Source organism: Brachionichthys hirsutus, chromosome 18 (genome assembly GCF_040956055.1).
Source record: "Brachionichthys hirsutus isolate HB-005 chromosome 18, CSIRO-AGI_Bhir_v1, whole genome shotgun sequence".
NCBI classification, from domain to species: Eukaryota; Metazoa; Chordata; class Actinopteri; order Lophiiformes; family Brachionichthyidae; genus Brachionichthys; species Brachionichthys hirsutus.
The window spans coordinates 10,273,057-10,288,671 of record NC_090914.1 but is presented as its reverse complement, the minus strand read 5'-3'; the positions used below and the strand labels follow the sequence as shown (position 1 = coordinate 10,288,671).

Below are 15,615 nucleotides of genomic sequence, written 5' to 3'. Positions count from 1 at the left end.
AATAATCATCTAATTTTTTTAATTAAAAAATACTCAAAAAATTCTAACTCCAATTTTAATGAGTTAATCTGTGAATGTTTGACTGAATTTGTGGAAACTTTATAAAAAAAAATACTTTATCAAAACGTGTTTAGTTTTACAGTAAAATAAATATGTTTCTGTATTTCACTCTGCCTTTATATTATTAGTAGTATTGTTGTTATTAGTATTTTTAGCGGTTTTATTTATTTCATATATCTTTCATTTATAATTTTAGTTATTTTTATTTCCATTTTGTTCAGTTCAAATCAATAAACATGAATATTAATGAGCGTCTAGTTCCATTTATATTTGTTAAAAAAAAAATCTTTAAAATGGCCAGAATATCGAAGGTTAATATGAAGCAATGTTGTTTTCTTTCACAGAATTATTTTACATTTGCCTGGAAAGAAACCAAAAAGTGTTTTAAAGATAATAAAGTTTAAATTGCAATTTGTAACATTTACTTATTAAAACTCTGATTTGATTCTTAAAATTCTTGCTTTTCTTTCCTACGTGTGTCTCGTGGAATTTATCAGTGGATTCCAGATGCATCATTTTCACATGTCGGATTTATAAAACAGAAAATAATCAGGGAATCGATTCAGCATCCAGCCGCTGACTGCGGCCGGATTACCTGCAGAGTGCAGATTAGGGACTAATTGGTTGGTTTGATGGAGCCCAGTCCCACATAAAACCGAGAGGCCTCCGACAAAAGGATGCGATGAGAGCACACACGCTTCCAACGAGTCGTTCTCAACAGCTACAAGATGCACACAAAGACCTCACACGGCGCCAAAGACATGTTAATGTAATCCCGAACTTCTCACTTCTGGCTCCACAAAACCGGCTCCGAAAAACACCAAATGGGAGACGGTGTGACTGGAGGAGCTCAAGGCGGAGGAGCACGGGAGAATCATGACATTTCTGCATTGTGTCAAAACCGAAATCAGGTTTCTCCTTCGACCTCACAGGCGTCAGTTCACGTGCGTAAAGACGAAAACCTGCTGCGGCAAAGCGCGCAGTTGTAGGCTCCGCCGGGCCCAAGAGTCTGATCCGAACCAGTCCGGTACAGACAGGTGTCCAGAGCCGACGTGTGAAGTTACAAGTTAGCGGGTTGTTCACTGGCGAGTTTCTGTTAAACATATTCTGCTAAAAAATCAGACAAAGCAGCGGAGAGACGCAGAGGTCCCATTTCACCGCGGAACGGAGACGGTCACGGATTCACCCGCCGGTCTCTGCACCGATTATTATTCTAACTATATTTCACTTCGATTTGGGATTAATAAAATATTCAAACAGGATGAAACGACCTGCTGCTCACCGACCACACTCCTCCGACTCAGTGAAGCCTGGTTCTGTTCTCTAACGATTAAAAAACATTTCTTTTTTTAGTTTTAGTCTCAAACTTGCAAATTGTTGTCAAAACAATGATTATTTTTGACTCAACAAAAACCTCAAAGAGCTCTTATGTTCGTTTCATTCATTCAATTTAAACAACAACTAAATATATATATATATTAATTCGCCAAAAGAAGCAGCATTTCTTTTTTTTCTTCTTTTTTTAAATCCGCAAATCTTCTTTATCCATGTCAGACTCTCAGCTGCAGGACATTTCTTCCATTAAAAAAAAAAAGAAAAATCACCTGTCGTTACCTCCGTTGCCTAGCAACCACCGTGTTTACAGTTCCCTCTATTAGGTGGCGGTAGAATAGACCCTAATGATTATTACAGCTCAGATGCAGAGCGCTGCGTCTGCGGAGAAATGAATTACTGGGTGTGTGTTTAAAGGTGAAACAGGCCGAATGTTAAAAAAATATGTTTGTGTTGGTTTGTTATTGACATCGGACACAAACATCATTTCCTTTCAGATCGATGATTGATTACTGATTAAGCGGCTGGATAGCGCCGCGCCGCCGGCGGTGATTGGAGGAGACTCCGGCGCTGTTTGGTCAGGGATTCCATCGATAAACTGTTCTGAGCGCAGCGTTTGATGTTCCGCACCTTCTGACTCACGCAGAGTAAAGAAAAGGGCTGCGTTTACTCTGCGTGTCGCTCTGAGCCGCAGCCTTCAGCGATAAGAAAGATATTATTAATAATGTCACAATAAGAGTCGAGAAAGTTTCCAGCCAAAGCGGAGAGAGGCGGCACGTTCTGTCACAATAAGACTCACTGAATAAAACGAATTATTGTTATTATTTTAAATAATATTAATGTTCTGTTTTAACCGACTTGATGGAGGAACATTTCCTCCATTTAACATCTGACATATTTGACAATAGAGCTGAACTGTCTTGTTACATAATTTATTCTGTTTGTAAGTCAAAAAATCTATATAAGTTACAAAGAAATCAACAAATACCAACGAAACGACAACAAACCGGCAAAAAACTGCACAACAAATCGCTAAAGTTCAAAGCTTTTACAGAAAAGCACGAGCTACAGATCTACAACGTCAGAAACCAGAGGCAAGTCCGGTTCGGGGCCTGTTCGGCTTCTTTATAGTCCCGACACAATTTACATAAATAAATCCAAGACTGTCCGCAGTTTCTGCTCAAAGTGTTTTTCCTCCTCCTCCGGCTCCGGTTCCGGTGGGGATTCAGGCCGCGGCCGCCTGATTTACGGTGAAAAGGAGAAATAAATTGTCTTCTAAATGTGACTCTGTCGTCACCACGTCCTGCCGTACAAAAGCGCTGAGCACTGCAGGGCCGAGCCGTACTCCGCGCCGGGGGAGTTGAGGTGCGACAGGCCGGCCACCTGGCTCTGCAGCGACGGCGGAGTGGACGAGTGCGGTGCCAGATCTGGAGAGTGGCCCGTGCTGCCGACCTGCTGGTTCTGGTGCTGCATGAGACCGGACGTGTTGTTGGGCATGAGCATGCCTCCCTGCTGGTGGTGGCTCTGGGACGCGGGCGTGTGCGTGTGCGTGTGCGTGTGGCCGCTGCCCTGACACGGCTTCCCGTCCTTCACCAGCACCGGAACGGCCACCCTCCGCGGGGACTGCTGCTGCTGGCAGGAGCCGCCCTCCTGCTGCATCTGCTGCTGGGACACCTTGTCCTTGGCCTGCCTCTTCATCTTGTAGCGGTGGTTCTGGAACCAGATCTTCACCTGGGTCGGGGTGAGGTGGATCATGCTGGCCAGGTGCTCCCTCTCCGGCGCAGACAGGTACTTCTGCTGCTTGAAGCGCCGCTCCAGCTCGTAGACCTGCGCCTGGGAGAAGAGCACCCGCCGCTTCCTCCTCGGGGTGCTGCTCAGGGAGCCCATGCCTTTCCCCACGTCGGCCAGGGAGCCGAGGCTGCCCATGCTGCCCATATTCATGCCGGAGGAGGAACCCATGAAGCGAGAGACTGAAGAAGAAATGTCAAAAAATGGATAAAAACGTCACCGAAAAATTGTCCTTGAGCAGAAATATGTGTGAATTATGATGCCACGAAATATGATCATATTATATATTATAATCATTATAATAAAATGACCTGCAGCCGATAAAGTCTTAACATGCTTCCCTAAGAAAAAGAAACTTAGCACATATTTTAAAACTGAAGCTGTTCCTCTAAGCAAATATTAATATTATTAATATTATTAATATTATTGGATTAGTGCGTTAGAATGCTCAACATTAAAATAACTAAAAACGCTAAGCTTCATTAATAAACAAAAAAAAAAAGAGTACATCCTGGGAAAGGAAACCGAACCCGGAGGGTCTGAAGAGCGCGCACTTTGGCGCGCCAGGTGACAGGAACAGAAAGGGCGCATCGATGGCGCATAAAGCTGCACATGCAGGTGCGGGCTACTTACTGGTGGAGAAGCGCGGGTCCGGGTTGGCGCCGTACCAGCCGGCGGCCGTGGTGCTGCCCCTCATGCCGTCCTGGTAGGACGACAGATCGCCCATGTTGCCGTTACAGTAACCCCCCATGGCCGTGTGCGACAGCTGAGAAACACCTGCCGCCGTCATGTGGTAAGCCGCGGACACGGTCCCGTTGTGACCCATGTGGTGCTGCTGCATCGCCGCCTGGGAGACCTGCGGCTGCCGGTAGGAGGTGAGAGGCGCCCCCATGTTGTTGTTCTCCATACTTACTTTCTTATAGCTCTCCTCAAGGGGACTCAAGATATCGGAAACAGAAAAAGGAGTCGTATGTTTGGGGCTCATCGACATTGTTCTGTGGCTGGATGGAGAGAGAGAAATTAGAAGGCAAGGCAGTCTCTCTCTTTTTTGGCCGAAGCTCCTCTGGATTCTGTTGTCCCGATCCTGCTGGATGAACGCGTAGCCTGACCTTAATTGGATCGAGTGGGAGCTCGGCGCTGGCTTTGGTTTGTTTTAGCTGGGTGCCAGGTTTAAGGCTAGCACCAGAGGCGGGGCATCCGCAACAATACAAAATAGCTCGAGCCTCCTTTCTTCGTGCGTAATTTCACTTCCCGACATGCGCTCCCCTCCCTCCGACAATGGCATGATGAGAAATGTTCGTGCCTGCAGCTGCGCGGAGTTTTGACTTGTTGCTGAGCCTGCTGACCACAACACACTTTATTAACTGCAGCGATGTTTACGAGGGCCTCTTGATGAAAGGAGGCCTGCGTGGACTTGAGAGATGGAGAACCACTCGTCGGTTGAACTGGTGACTTTTAATGGCCGTGAGGGCCTGCAGTCTGATTGCACGGTTGTTTGTGTTATGCCTTATCGTACTCAGACACACAAAAGTGCACTTGCGTGGAGGGGAATTGACTGATACTGATAAATAAATAAATACACATCCGCGTGCTAAGTGGCTGCGTAAATGATTAACCCCCTTTCGTTCTGTTTTTTCCCCTTTTGATATCATTGGACGGAAGCAGCGTGTTACCTAAATTCAGACGCACTCGTCTAAAACCAGAGTCTGGATTGAGAGAGGCTCTCGTGTGGCGTTAACGGCGTTCAAGGACTCTCCTGCAGCACAACGCCAGGTAGCCATCAGTAAAGTCGTGCCTTAACGCTCAAGGAGCGGCGGCAGTTTAACCCAATCATGTCTCTTTTCTGAATTTCACACAGGAGCATGCAGTTGGTTTCATTCAACCCGCTTTGAAGTATGAAATGGTTTTCTGAGCCTCCTTTAGGAGTAAAATCACCTTTTACGCGCGAGTTTCAGCGGAATTTTGACATAAAATCACCTTTTACGCGCGAGTTTCAGTGGAATTTGGACGTAAAATCACCTTTTACGCGCGAGTTTTAGTGGGATTTTGACGTAAAATCACCTTTTACGCGCGAGTTTCAGTGGAATTTTGACGTAAAATCACCTTGTACGCGCGAGTTTCAGCGGAATTTTGACGTAAAATCACCTTTTACGCGCGAGTTTCAGTGGAATTAACTTTTTAAACGCTAAGACTGAAAATTTTGTCGCGTTTTTAGGATGGAAATTATCTATTATTCTCTATAATATATAACAATAATTTTATTTGAAAAACAAGGAATGCTGTTTTATTTTACTTCTAATTTGTCAATATTTAAAAAATAAAAAAGCAACAATAAATTTAATTAATTATCGGGCTGCTGCTTTTTATACTCAAATGATTGCCCACAGTTGAGCGCCAATAATAATAATAATAATATAATGATCGCTCAGTTTATTTTAAAGCAGTTCTTTTATTCTTGTGGTTTTAGTATTTGCAATAATGACGCTTCATCTGCGGCAACACGCTTGAGGGCACATCCTGACGCAGAGCGGAGGACCGTCATCGCAGCCCCGCAGGTCACCGACGGTTCCTCGCGGGGGTTATCAGCCTCACATCTCCGGTTGCTGCACGTCAGAGAAGGATAATCTGCACAGGAGCTGCAGGTCTGCGCCACAATTATCTTTAATGACGCGACATATAGTTCCATCCTAAATATTACAGCACAAACAAATTGCTGGAATGGAGACATATAATGGAAGCAATTAAAATGACATAATGATTCTGCACACAAGGTATAAGTCTGTCTTCCTTAATTAAGGAAATCCAGAAGACATTCTTAATGATCTAAATCTGCATATTTTTACTGTTGTGGCGCTAATTTGCGGTAATTAGTTGAATGTTCCGACTAATTTCGCACAATAACGAGGACACTTTGAAGTCGATGAGACAACCGGAACTTCAGGTGGCTGCTTCTGAACTGATTAGTGAGAAGATGTAGAAGCGGAAACAGAATGATTATTATTTCAATGACCTCATAGAAGAATGGTTTCATAAAGAAGCTCAACGTCACGTCTAACAAAGAATAATAATAATGAAAAAAAGAGAGCAACTCTCTTTTAAATAAACGTCATGGACCCGAAGGTCATCCCCGAATAAATGGTGTCAATTTAGAACATTTTATTTTTAGATGAAACTTTAGAAATAATTCGCTTTTTGAAGTTTTCCTCCTGCATCCTGAGGTCGGACCCGTTTCACACTGCAAAACCTTTTACTGTAAATGTAGGTAATTAACCTGCAGCAGCTTCACCGGCACTGAGTTTTATAAATAACATGTGTTCTTGTACATTTCAAATATACTGTCAAAGTTCACCTACAGAATGTTTACTGTGCTTAAATATATGGAGAATTGTGCTAAAGCAGGGGTCCCCAAACCTTTTCCTGTGAGGGCCACATAACCTTTCCCTTCTCCGATGGAGGGCTGGGGTCAGTTTGTGCAGGAAAAGTGTGATGATGGCAGAGGTGCCTGAACATTTAGGGGCCGAATGCGGAGGCGGGCCCTAGTTTAGGCTTCATCACTACTTTTTAGCATAAACTACACACAGTGACATGAATCGAGTGAACTAGAAACACACACACAAACTGGCAGCCACATTAACCCATGAACTAAGATCCAGTGTCACACGCAATACCGCTCACACCCAAAAATCAGTCTCTCTCCAGCATTATCACAAAGTGCAGAGGCGAAGAACGACTGGAGAGCTCATCTTAAACCGGCTGGCTCAATCAGCTGATCCAATACAGCTGCAGAGGACCAAACAACAAACCTCAAGTTCTTGTAAAACATCTGTATGCTCCACGCCTTGGTTTCAAACCCTGGACCTTCTTGCTGGGAGTCAAGTGCATGTGCCTACACCACCGAGACCTGTATGTTACCCTGTCAAACATTAGGATAAATAGACAGTAGCATTGTTGACTTTAGGAAAATCACTTTTTGGGTCTCTGGTATTGTTCAGGGGGCCAGGCCAAATGTGGAGGTGGGCCGGATCCGTAGTTTGGGGACCCTTGCTGTTGAGTGTCAGATATTCAAGGATCAGAAAAATCCTTCATCACTCTTTCCAGCAGGAGAAGGAAGAGAAAAATTCACACAATATTTCTTCCTTTCCTTTGAAATGAGGAGAAAGGACTCAGTCCAGCAAATGCGCGCCAAGTACATACACGTGACACCCGCCTGCAGCCAATCAGAAGCATGGTCAAGAGTAGAGGGCGGGTCTGTGGAAGGGGGGGGGGGGGGTGTTTCTCCAGTGAAGAGCTACCCCTAGTGGCCCTGCGGCTGCCCCGCACCTTTGGGCACCAGGTGAGCGGTGACGCTGTCTCAGTGCGCCCACTGGTGGACACTTTAATAACAGCGTGCGAAACAAGTACTCAAATTACTGCTGCACACATACTTTTACTTTTTATTTATGATGAAACATACAGGATCAACACCAAGCAACCGAGTACGGTATTACACAAACTATATTTATAAAGTTATTTAAAGTGTTTTACTCTTGTGCTGCAATCAGACTACTAAAGGGGATATTGTTAAAAGAACAAAGAGCACGAAAGTATCAGTCAAAGGAGTAAACCTGTGCAAGAGCAGCAGTACTCAGTAGTAGTAACAATAGTATTTAGTCATAACAGCAGTAGTATTCAATAATCTGCAGTAGTATTCAGTATAGTAGTAGTATAATTATTACTCGATTCCTGTGCTAAGGAAGGAAGGAAGGAAGTAATCAGAGATCAGGGTTCCAGTCTTGAATATTTTCCTCCACATGCAGTCGTAACGATAGCGCCACCTGGTGGCGTTAACGGAGCCATACTTCTGGTTCGAGTCTCTTTATTTCTGCATGTTTAGTTTCCACACTTCTCCTTGCGTTATTTAAACGTCCCACTGATGTTTAAATACAACTGCACAACCTTTACACAAGATCCTTTAACCAACCAATGTTTAAACAATAAACTATATCTTATCTGAAAGCTGACAGATAATCATATTGATGACATGATTGATTAATTATTAATTCTTATTGTTTCCAGGCAGACTGAGTCTGATATTCTAATAAGACTTGGCCCGCAGGTTTTTAGGATCCGGAGAAATATTGTTCTCCGGTATTCCTGAAGTTCACCACCTGATCAGAAAGGAACAAGTTTAGGATGAGTTTTAACATTAAAGCTTGAAGCAGAAAAAAACTTGTTTGACTCAAAACCTGAAAGTCAGAATTTAAAAATTCTTCAAACATCCTGTAAAAAAACAGTTTTAACAGGCTTAAAGTTTTAGGTTATTTTTATATAAGCAAGAATAATAAAAAATAAATCCACGTTGATTAAATGCTACACATGAAACTGAGGTCTGTCAGATAAAATCCAAATTAAAACCCACAGGAGGAGGAGGAGGAGGATGAGGTGGAAGATGCATGATAAGCTTTTAACATTTGAGCACATTGAGCACAAAAATAAAAACTGAACATTAGCCTTAAACTCTGACGGCTTTAATACATATTAAAGGTTATTTATAAAGGTTCTACTGTGGCCTGGTTTTTGTGGCTCCGGCCGGGCCCCCAGGGGCCGACCAGTCACTAAATCTATAAGATACAGGCCCATCCTTTCAGACAATTCCTCTGACCAACTTAAAAAACCAATGGCAACCTCTAAAAGCCTGTCTTTGTCACCCGTAAGGCCAGAGATGCTCTGAAACGCCATTGTGCAGTTAAAGCTCATAAATGTGTTGCTGGGACTGATTAAACATCGCTGGAATTGAAACACTAAAGATTTTGTCTCGGTCTCTTTGGGTCGCGGGACAATGGTGCATTCACGGGAGACGTGGAGACAAAAAGGGTCTTTAGGGGGTGATGCTGCAAGGCTGAGGGGTCCGGCCGGTCCCCTCCATATGTGAGGCAAGGTGGCCCCAGCGGGGAGGACAAAGGGCCAGGTGACAGGAACGATGGGCTGCGGGGTCACAGGACGAGCAAACAACATTACAGGGGGCGTGAAAGCAGAAGACCCCCCCCATTACGGATGAAATACTGACAGGATTTTAAACACTGGGGGGCTGATTTTTAACGATATTTAAATTAGAAATTAATTATTCCACATTTGAGAGCGTGATAAAAGGAAAAAGTCAGTAAATGCACAGAACACGTTGCCTTTTCTTGCTTCTTTCTGGCTTTAAAAGGTTTTTGTTGATGGTAAAAACTATTCTGGAATCCAAGAGCGGCGTGTCGTGAAACATATCTCTTTTATTTCTTCTTCTTTAAGGTTGGACGTCTTCAGTGACAGCAGGGAGCTGCCGCCTCCTGTTCTCATGCTGAACAGGCCCGGCCTGTTTGCGCAGCTCCTGTGTGCATAATTAGCTTTTAAATAAGAAAACCTCCAGGTCCTTTGACATGTTAAATATACTTTACTTTACGTATTATAATTTTAACTGAGCAAAACTTGGGAAAACGTTTCATTTCGTTGAGAAACTAAAATATTTGATCTCACCTGCGGCAAAGAAATCACAAAACAGCGTTTATAATTTATCATACAAAACATGAGACACTTTTTATTAATCATTTTGTTCAACAAATCAAACAGTTTAAATGAAGTCTCTTGAAAGACAACAAATTGCTTCCTTCACATATTCCGGAAGTCTATCTATTTACAAATATAAAGTTTAAAGAGCTTCACACGCAGGAGTATTTAAAAAAGTCACAAACAAAACACCCAAATGTGCAAAAAAAAGTCTAAATGTTTAAGTTGCTGAGAGAATTATGTGCGCGGGGGCTTCGCGTCACTTGAAGGGGATGAAGTCGCTCCAAAAGTCTCTCCAGGACGGACCGGAGGACGGAAAGTGCTGCTGGAACCGCGGAGGGAGCGGACCGGGGAACGGGTGCTGGAGAGGCGGGTAGGCCAGCGGGAGCCTGACCGGGGACGGGGCGAAGCAGCCGGGTTTCTCCTTGGCGAGTAAGCAGGTGTGAAAAGGTTTCCCGTCCCGCACCAGGATCGGAACAACGACCCGGCGCAGGACCGGAGGAGGCGGTATCTCCAAGTCGTGCAAGACCCCGTCCACGCGGCCTCGCTTCATCTTGTACCGGTGGTTCTGGAACCAGATCTTCACCTGGGTCGGCGTCAGGCTGAGGAGCCGGGCGAGCTGCTCCCTCTCCGGCCCGGACAGGTAGCGCTGCTGGCGGAAGCGCCTCTCCAGCTCCAGCGTCTGCGCCTTGGAGAACAACACCCGGCGCTTCTTGATCTTCTTCGGTTCCAAGTCCAGAGACGCGTCGTCCGGCTTGGTGGAGTCCGGGGAGGCCTCGAGGCTGGCTTCATCCGAGGCTGCAAAATAAGGGACAACATTCATGTTCAATAATATCTATCTATCTATCTATCTATATATATATATATATATATAAAAGAAATTACAAATTTAATGTTTTAAAAGCTCAAACCAAATTCTGTCAAAAGAGCAAACATAAATTCTGGAGTTAAAAATATTACGATATTAAAATTCGTCTTCCATAGTTTTGATCTGTTTTTTTTATCCAACACGTTGTGACAAAATAAAATCTGATGATTGCTCTAAAATCTTGAATTTGCCGATGTTACATTCATTTTTAAATAATGCTGTTCAGCCCCTCCATCTTTTTCTCACATGTGCCGGGGCTCCTCTCGCAGTCCATCCAGGAGGTGTAAGCCGGGGAGATGGAGTCCGCGTCCCGGTCCGGCAGGTCCAGGATGCTCCGGACGGAGAAGCTGAACTTCGTCGGTGTCGCCATCGTGAAAACAAAATCCCTCCAAGTATCCTGCGGAGCAGAACGTCCTCTGCCGTCTGGCTCCGCTCCGTGTTTACGCAGACAGCACTTATAAAGGCTCCTCCCTTCTCCGCACCTGAATGTCGGGATGATGGAGGTGTGGAGGAGCTCGTCATCGTTACACTCGGCCAGCATCCTCAGACCGCGGCAGATAATAGTGATTGTTGGGGCTGAATCACATCTTGGGTGGCCATCCCATCACCCCCCCCCCCCCCACGACACTCTCCCCTCCTCCCCCATTGGCCCAAACAACGTGGCCGACATTTACATACAAAGTGAGCAATTAGTCGGCATGGTTTAAAACGCGGCCGTTACATGCAGGCGCGTTACTGAGGCCGTGAGAAGTCCGGACGTTAATGACGGAGCTATAAAGCGGTCATATGTCTGTTATAGCAGCAAAAACACATTAACTGTAAACACGTATTCAATGTTTATATAAGTAAATTAAACACATTACTTGTTCATAATAATAATATTAACGCATTGGTTTTATATAGCGACTCACATATCAGGAAATGTGGGTGGAGCGCGCACATGCGTGGGAGCCGGGATTCGAACCTCTCGACTCGGTAGGACGACCCGTTCAACCACCTGCGCCACCGTCGCCCCAAGGACTGTTTTTCATCTTCGTGACAAACAGGAGATTAAAAATCAATCAATCAATGAATTGTATGAGATTATAATAAAATAGAAACCGTGACAATAATACTTCCGTATGACGTTTATAAACTAATAATAACATGTTGGACAGCTGCTGAAGTAAATGAGCAAATAATCGTTTATGAATATCATATTAAGTCATATAATATCATATATCATATCATAAATAATAATGTATTTAAGTGATTCTAACCGCGTATTAAAAGCCAATTAATTGTATTTGAATACTTTGTAAACAGTCAAACTGGTTCAGTGACTTCTGATTCGTTAAACCAGATAAATCATTGATCACTGATAGGCTTCGGGGGGGGGGCTGTATTCTCTGTTCGTCTCTCCTCTCATATAAAACGCATTAAATTCATGACTCCCGCTTCGTGCGGACGTTTATTTGATATTGATATCATCCACTTGAGGGGCGCTCAGGCCGGGGAGGAGCGCGGCGCGGCGCGGCGGAGCCCCCCCTCGTCCTGGGTGGTCGGACGAGAGGGAACACAAATACATGCCAACCAGAGGAGGGGAACAAAAGGGCAAAATGTCGCCCCGCGTCCGAGACCCGTTGGACGCATTTGTTCCAGTCAAGATTTTGCATTTGTTCAGTTCCGCAATAATGGCTGAGTGACGCGCCGGGACAATGTCCTTTAGCCCTGCGGATAAACCCGAGCTTGTTCCGTGTTGTCATGGTTCTGAATGGTTCTGAATGGAGCTGAATGGGACCGGGGACGCAATCTACTGCTCTGCGTCTGATGCCGACAGCTCCGCAGACCGCAGCCAGACGAGACGACCCGCATCAAACTGCTTCTCCGCCTCCAGAGCGCAGAGGAGTCGCTGGCCCGTGACGGAACCGCGCCGCAGTTTTACGCACATTACGCACGAGACAACGCTAACTGCTTTATGCGTTTTTAAGATGAAATGTTAAAGACTGACCTTTTGACGCCTTCGCGCATGGACCTGAACCCCGCCGGCGGATGACAAACTGCGTGTTACAGTGGCGCGCCCGCGCGGGTCGGCTGGAGGGTCTGGTTTACAGAGGACACTCCACTGGAGAGGAAAACACGCAAAAGCAAAGACAAGTCATTTCCAAAGAGCGGCAATTTCGGAGTCCACAAAGAGCCAACAGACACTTAATCTATTTAAGACTCGCCGGCTTCAGCCTGGGAGCCCCCCCCCCCCCCCCCCCCCCCAGGCTCCCAAGAGCCCTCCACTGCCAAATATTTACTCTGTTGTTCAGCTCTCCATCCTCAGTGCTGCAGGCAAACGAGGCTAAATCCCACGGATTCAGATGCAGAACACTTTGAACGGCGTGAACGGGTTGAACAGCCTCGTGACGTCACGCGGAGAATAAGAGATAAAACGAGCATCAAAGTGAAAACACCTGGCTCCTGATCAAATGTGTATGGATCCTTCATCAGGTGTTGGAGCCTTTCGACGCCGCATGAATGGGAAGAGTTTAATTTAACATGAATTAAAATGACACATTTATTACAGGAAAATAAAATCTGCTTGGACGAGAGGCTGATAATGTTTATGATGACTTTATTGTTAATTATCTCCGCGACACAACGACTCCTCCGCTGCTCCTCACTGTGAAGCTCCCTCCAGCTGCTCCTGCTGCTCCTGTATAAACACTATTAGCATTTCGCAGAGCGGTGACGGAGGCCGGAGGAGGAGGAGGAGGAGCAGCTGAGTGAAAGTGTGTCGGGTTTGTTGTGTGTTTGTGTTCCAACGGGATTTACCCCCCCCCCCCCCTATAGAGGAGTCAATCAGCTGGAAGAGGGTTCGGAAATTAAAATGATATAAGTTTAATTCATTCATTCAAAATAATTCAAAACTGGTTTTAATTTTAATTTCTGATCATCTGATCAGCCATTTGTAACAACCTATATAATAATAATAATAATAAAGGTATAAAATAATTTCAGAGATTGTCCTGATTTGCTGGACGGCAGTGGCTCAGAGGGTTGGGCCCTGGGCTGGGGAGAAGTCCACCGGTTCGAGTCCCGGCTCGAACGAAATATGGAGTCTGTTCTGGGCTGGAGAGGGGTCAGTCCACCGCCAGAGCTCTTCCGAGGTGCCCTTGCGCAAGGCACCCCCCCCCCCCCCCCCAATTTCCGCAGGTGCGCAGATCACGGCGGCGCATTCACTCTAATGATAATGTATCTTTAATGAATACATCTAACGAAACCAATCAAGCAGCATTGATAATCGATTAAGACATGTGAATCGGAGGACTGTTCTGCTCAGGTCTGCAGACCTTCTGGACAGGATCCTGACCCGGACTGGATGTGCGATCCTCTGTCGCCCCCTGCTGGCCGAACGGACCGAGAGGAGGTCCAGGAGTTGCACCCGAAAAGAGGAGAAACGCTGTTCAATTAGGGGAGACCATCTGACACCTGGACCAGAGACAAGGCGGTGACCCGCTCACATGCACGCGGAGAGTATCTCCGGGTTTGAAACGCAAAAGAGGCAACAATTAAAATTAAAATGTAGAATTCAGAATTACATTGTCGTGGCAAAAGCATTTTTAAATAAAGATATGAGTCAATAGAAGGGTCTATTTTATTATTAAAAACTATAATTTATCAAAGCAGCTTCGGGAAACTCATGCAACCACTATGTGTCGTGCACATAGTGGTTGCATGAGTGTGCAAAGATCCAGTGTCTGCATAGAATATTTAAATGAAAGTCTGGAGCAAACAGTTAAATCGTAAGACAAATAAATCTATTGATCATAAAAACTTATTTCAGCTCCTCCATCAAATCACTTAATGGTGTGAGACGTTCCAAAAGTCCACTAGATGGCGCCACTGTATTTAGGATTAAATATGGTCTGAGGACCAGGAGGAACATCATTTTATTTTATTCTTTACCCACGGCATAATTTCCTCTCAGTTCAGCACTTCATTTTGTGATGGTGAACAAAGTTCTTTTTGATGTTCTAACTTAGAGCGCTCTGATTGATGGGTCTTTGTTATCTTATGTTATCTGAAGCAGAGGAAAAGCAACACGTTCAGTGTTCAATACTTTATATGGACCTGATGCTTTATTATATTTTAAATGTTGCAGGCAGCACTTTTTCAGTGAGATTTAATAAGATTAGTTTAATTGCAGATCATGATTAATTAATCACTCAAAAATTTTAATAGCTTGACAGTAAATAATAAATACAAACATTTTGCTTACAGTACCGGCGAGGAGCCCAGACCAGGTTCTGCTTCAGGCCCTAGTGAGGTTTGGACCTGCCCACATTAGTTATTTTACTCTTTTAAATAATATTTTTTAAATAATTCAGACATAAACTCATGCTATGTGATATATTGTTCATAACGTGAGTTTATCCGTGCCCCAGTGACGTCACTGTCGTCTTTTCTGCGTCACACTTCACCTGCATGCGGGTGCACGTAAATCTTTGTCTTCATTCTCTGACGTGTTCCACCTGACCGGACCTGTTCAGTGACGTCATACTGCGTAAAGTCCTGAGCTCGTGTTCACAAAAAATAATTGCTGAATTATTTTTTTCTCTGCGCAGACTAGGAAATTTAAAATAAATCCATTGCAGGCATGACTCACCGACCCTGCGCTTCTGGCGCAGAGGGCAGCGGTGTGGTCCGCATCAACACTCCATTTACACTTTTTTGCGCAACAAAAACGCAGCGCAGAGGCGCACTAAAGGTGCGCTACCCCCTCGGCCTTGGTTCGTGACACTCCAAATCATGGCGGTATATGAAATATTTATTACTAATGGAGTCCAGGTGCCAGACGAACAGATGTCAAAGTGATGAATGCGTAAAAGTGTCGTAAATATTGTTGCTTTTGTCCCTCCGCTCCAACCGAGCCCGGCCTCTCCGGCACACGTCGTTAACCCGCGTTCGTCCTCATTAAGGCCGAGCTAAAGTTACCCGGTGAAGCGGGAACCCGCCCCGAGACTTTACTGGTGTCACCCCCGGTTGGGCCGCAGAGGTCAGAGGCGGCGGGG

The 15,615-nt window shown here is 45.0% G+C and overlaps 2 protein-coding genes across 2 annotated transcripts; both read right to left on the bottom strand.

Annotated features, from left to right (window-relative positions):
* Positions 1 to 2,685: 2,685 nt before the first annotated feature.
* Positions 2,686 to 4,171, bottom strand: nkx2.1 (NK2 homeobox 1). Its single transcript, XM_068751955.1, has 2 exons — positions 3,814 to 4,171; positions 2,686 to 3,362 (listed from the first exon to the last, which is right to left on the bottom strand). Exons 1-2 carry the CDS (start codon positions 4,169 to 4,171, stop codon positions 2,686 to 2,688), a joined length of 1,035 nt encoding a protein of 344 aa, XP_068608056.1.
* A 5,796-nt stretch (positions 4,172 to 9,967) lies between these two features.
* Positions 9,968 to 10,946, bottom strand: nkx2.9 (NK2 transcription factor related, locus 9 (Drosophila)). Its single transcript, XM_068752396.1, has 2 exons — positions 10,823 to 10,946; positions 9,968 to 10,506 (listed from the first exon to the last, which is right to left on the bottom strand). Exons 1-2 carry the CDS (start codon positions 10,944 to 10,946, stop codon positions 9,968 to 9,970), a joined length of 663 nt encoding a protein of 220 aa, XP_068608497.1.
* Positions 10,947 to 15,615: the final 4,669 nt, after the last annotated feature.

What these genes read in the sequence shown, in the direction of transcription:
- nkx2.1 (XM_068751955.1), bottom strand. Translation starts at nt 4,171, where the DNA reads ATGTCGATGAGCCCCAAACATACGACTCCTTTTTCTGTTTCCGATATC. An exon ending in GGACCCGCGCTTCTCCACCA is followed by an intron (nt 3,363 to 3,813) that starts GTAAGTAGCCCG and finishes TTTCTTCTTCAG; the next exon opens with TCTCTCGCTTCATGGGTTCC.
- nkx2.9 (XM_068752396.1), bottom strand. Translation starts at nt 10,946, where the DNA reads ATGGCGACACCGACGAAGTTCAGCTTCTCCGTCCGGAGCATCCTGGAC. An exon ending in CGAGAGGAGCCCCGGCACAT is followed by an intron (nt 10,507 to 10,822) that starts GTGAGAAAAAGA and finishes CTTATTTTGCAG; the next exon opens with CCTCGGATGAAGCCAGCCTC.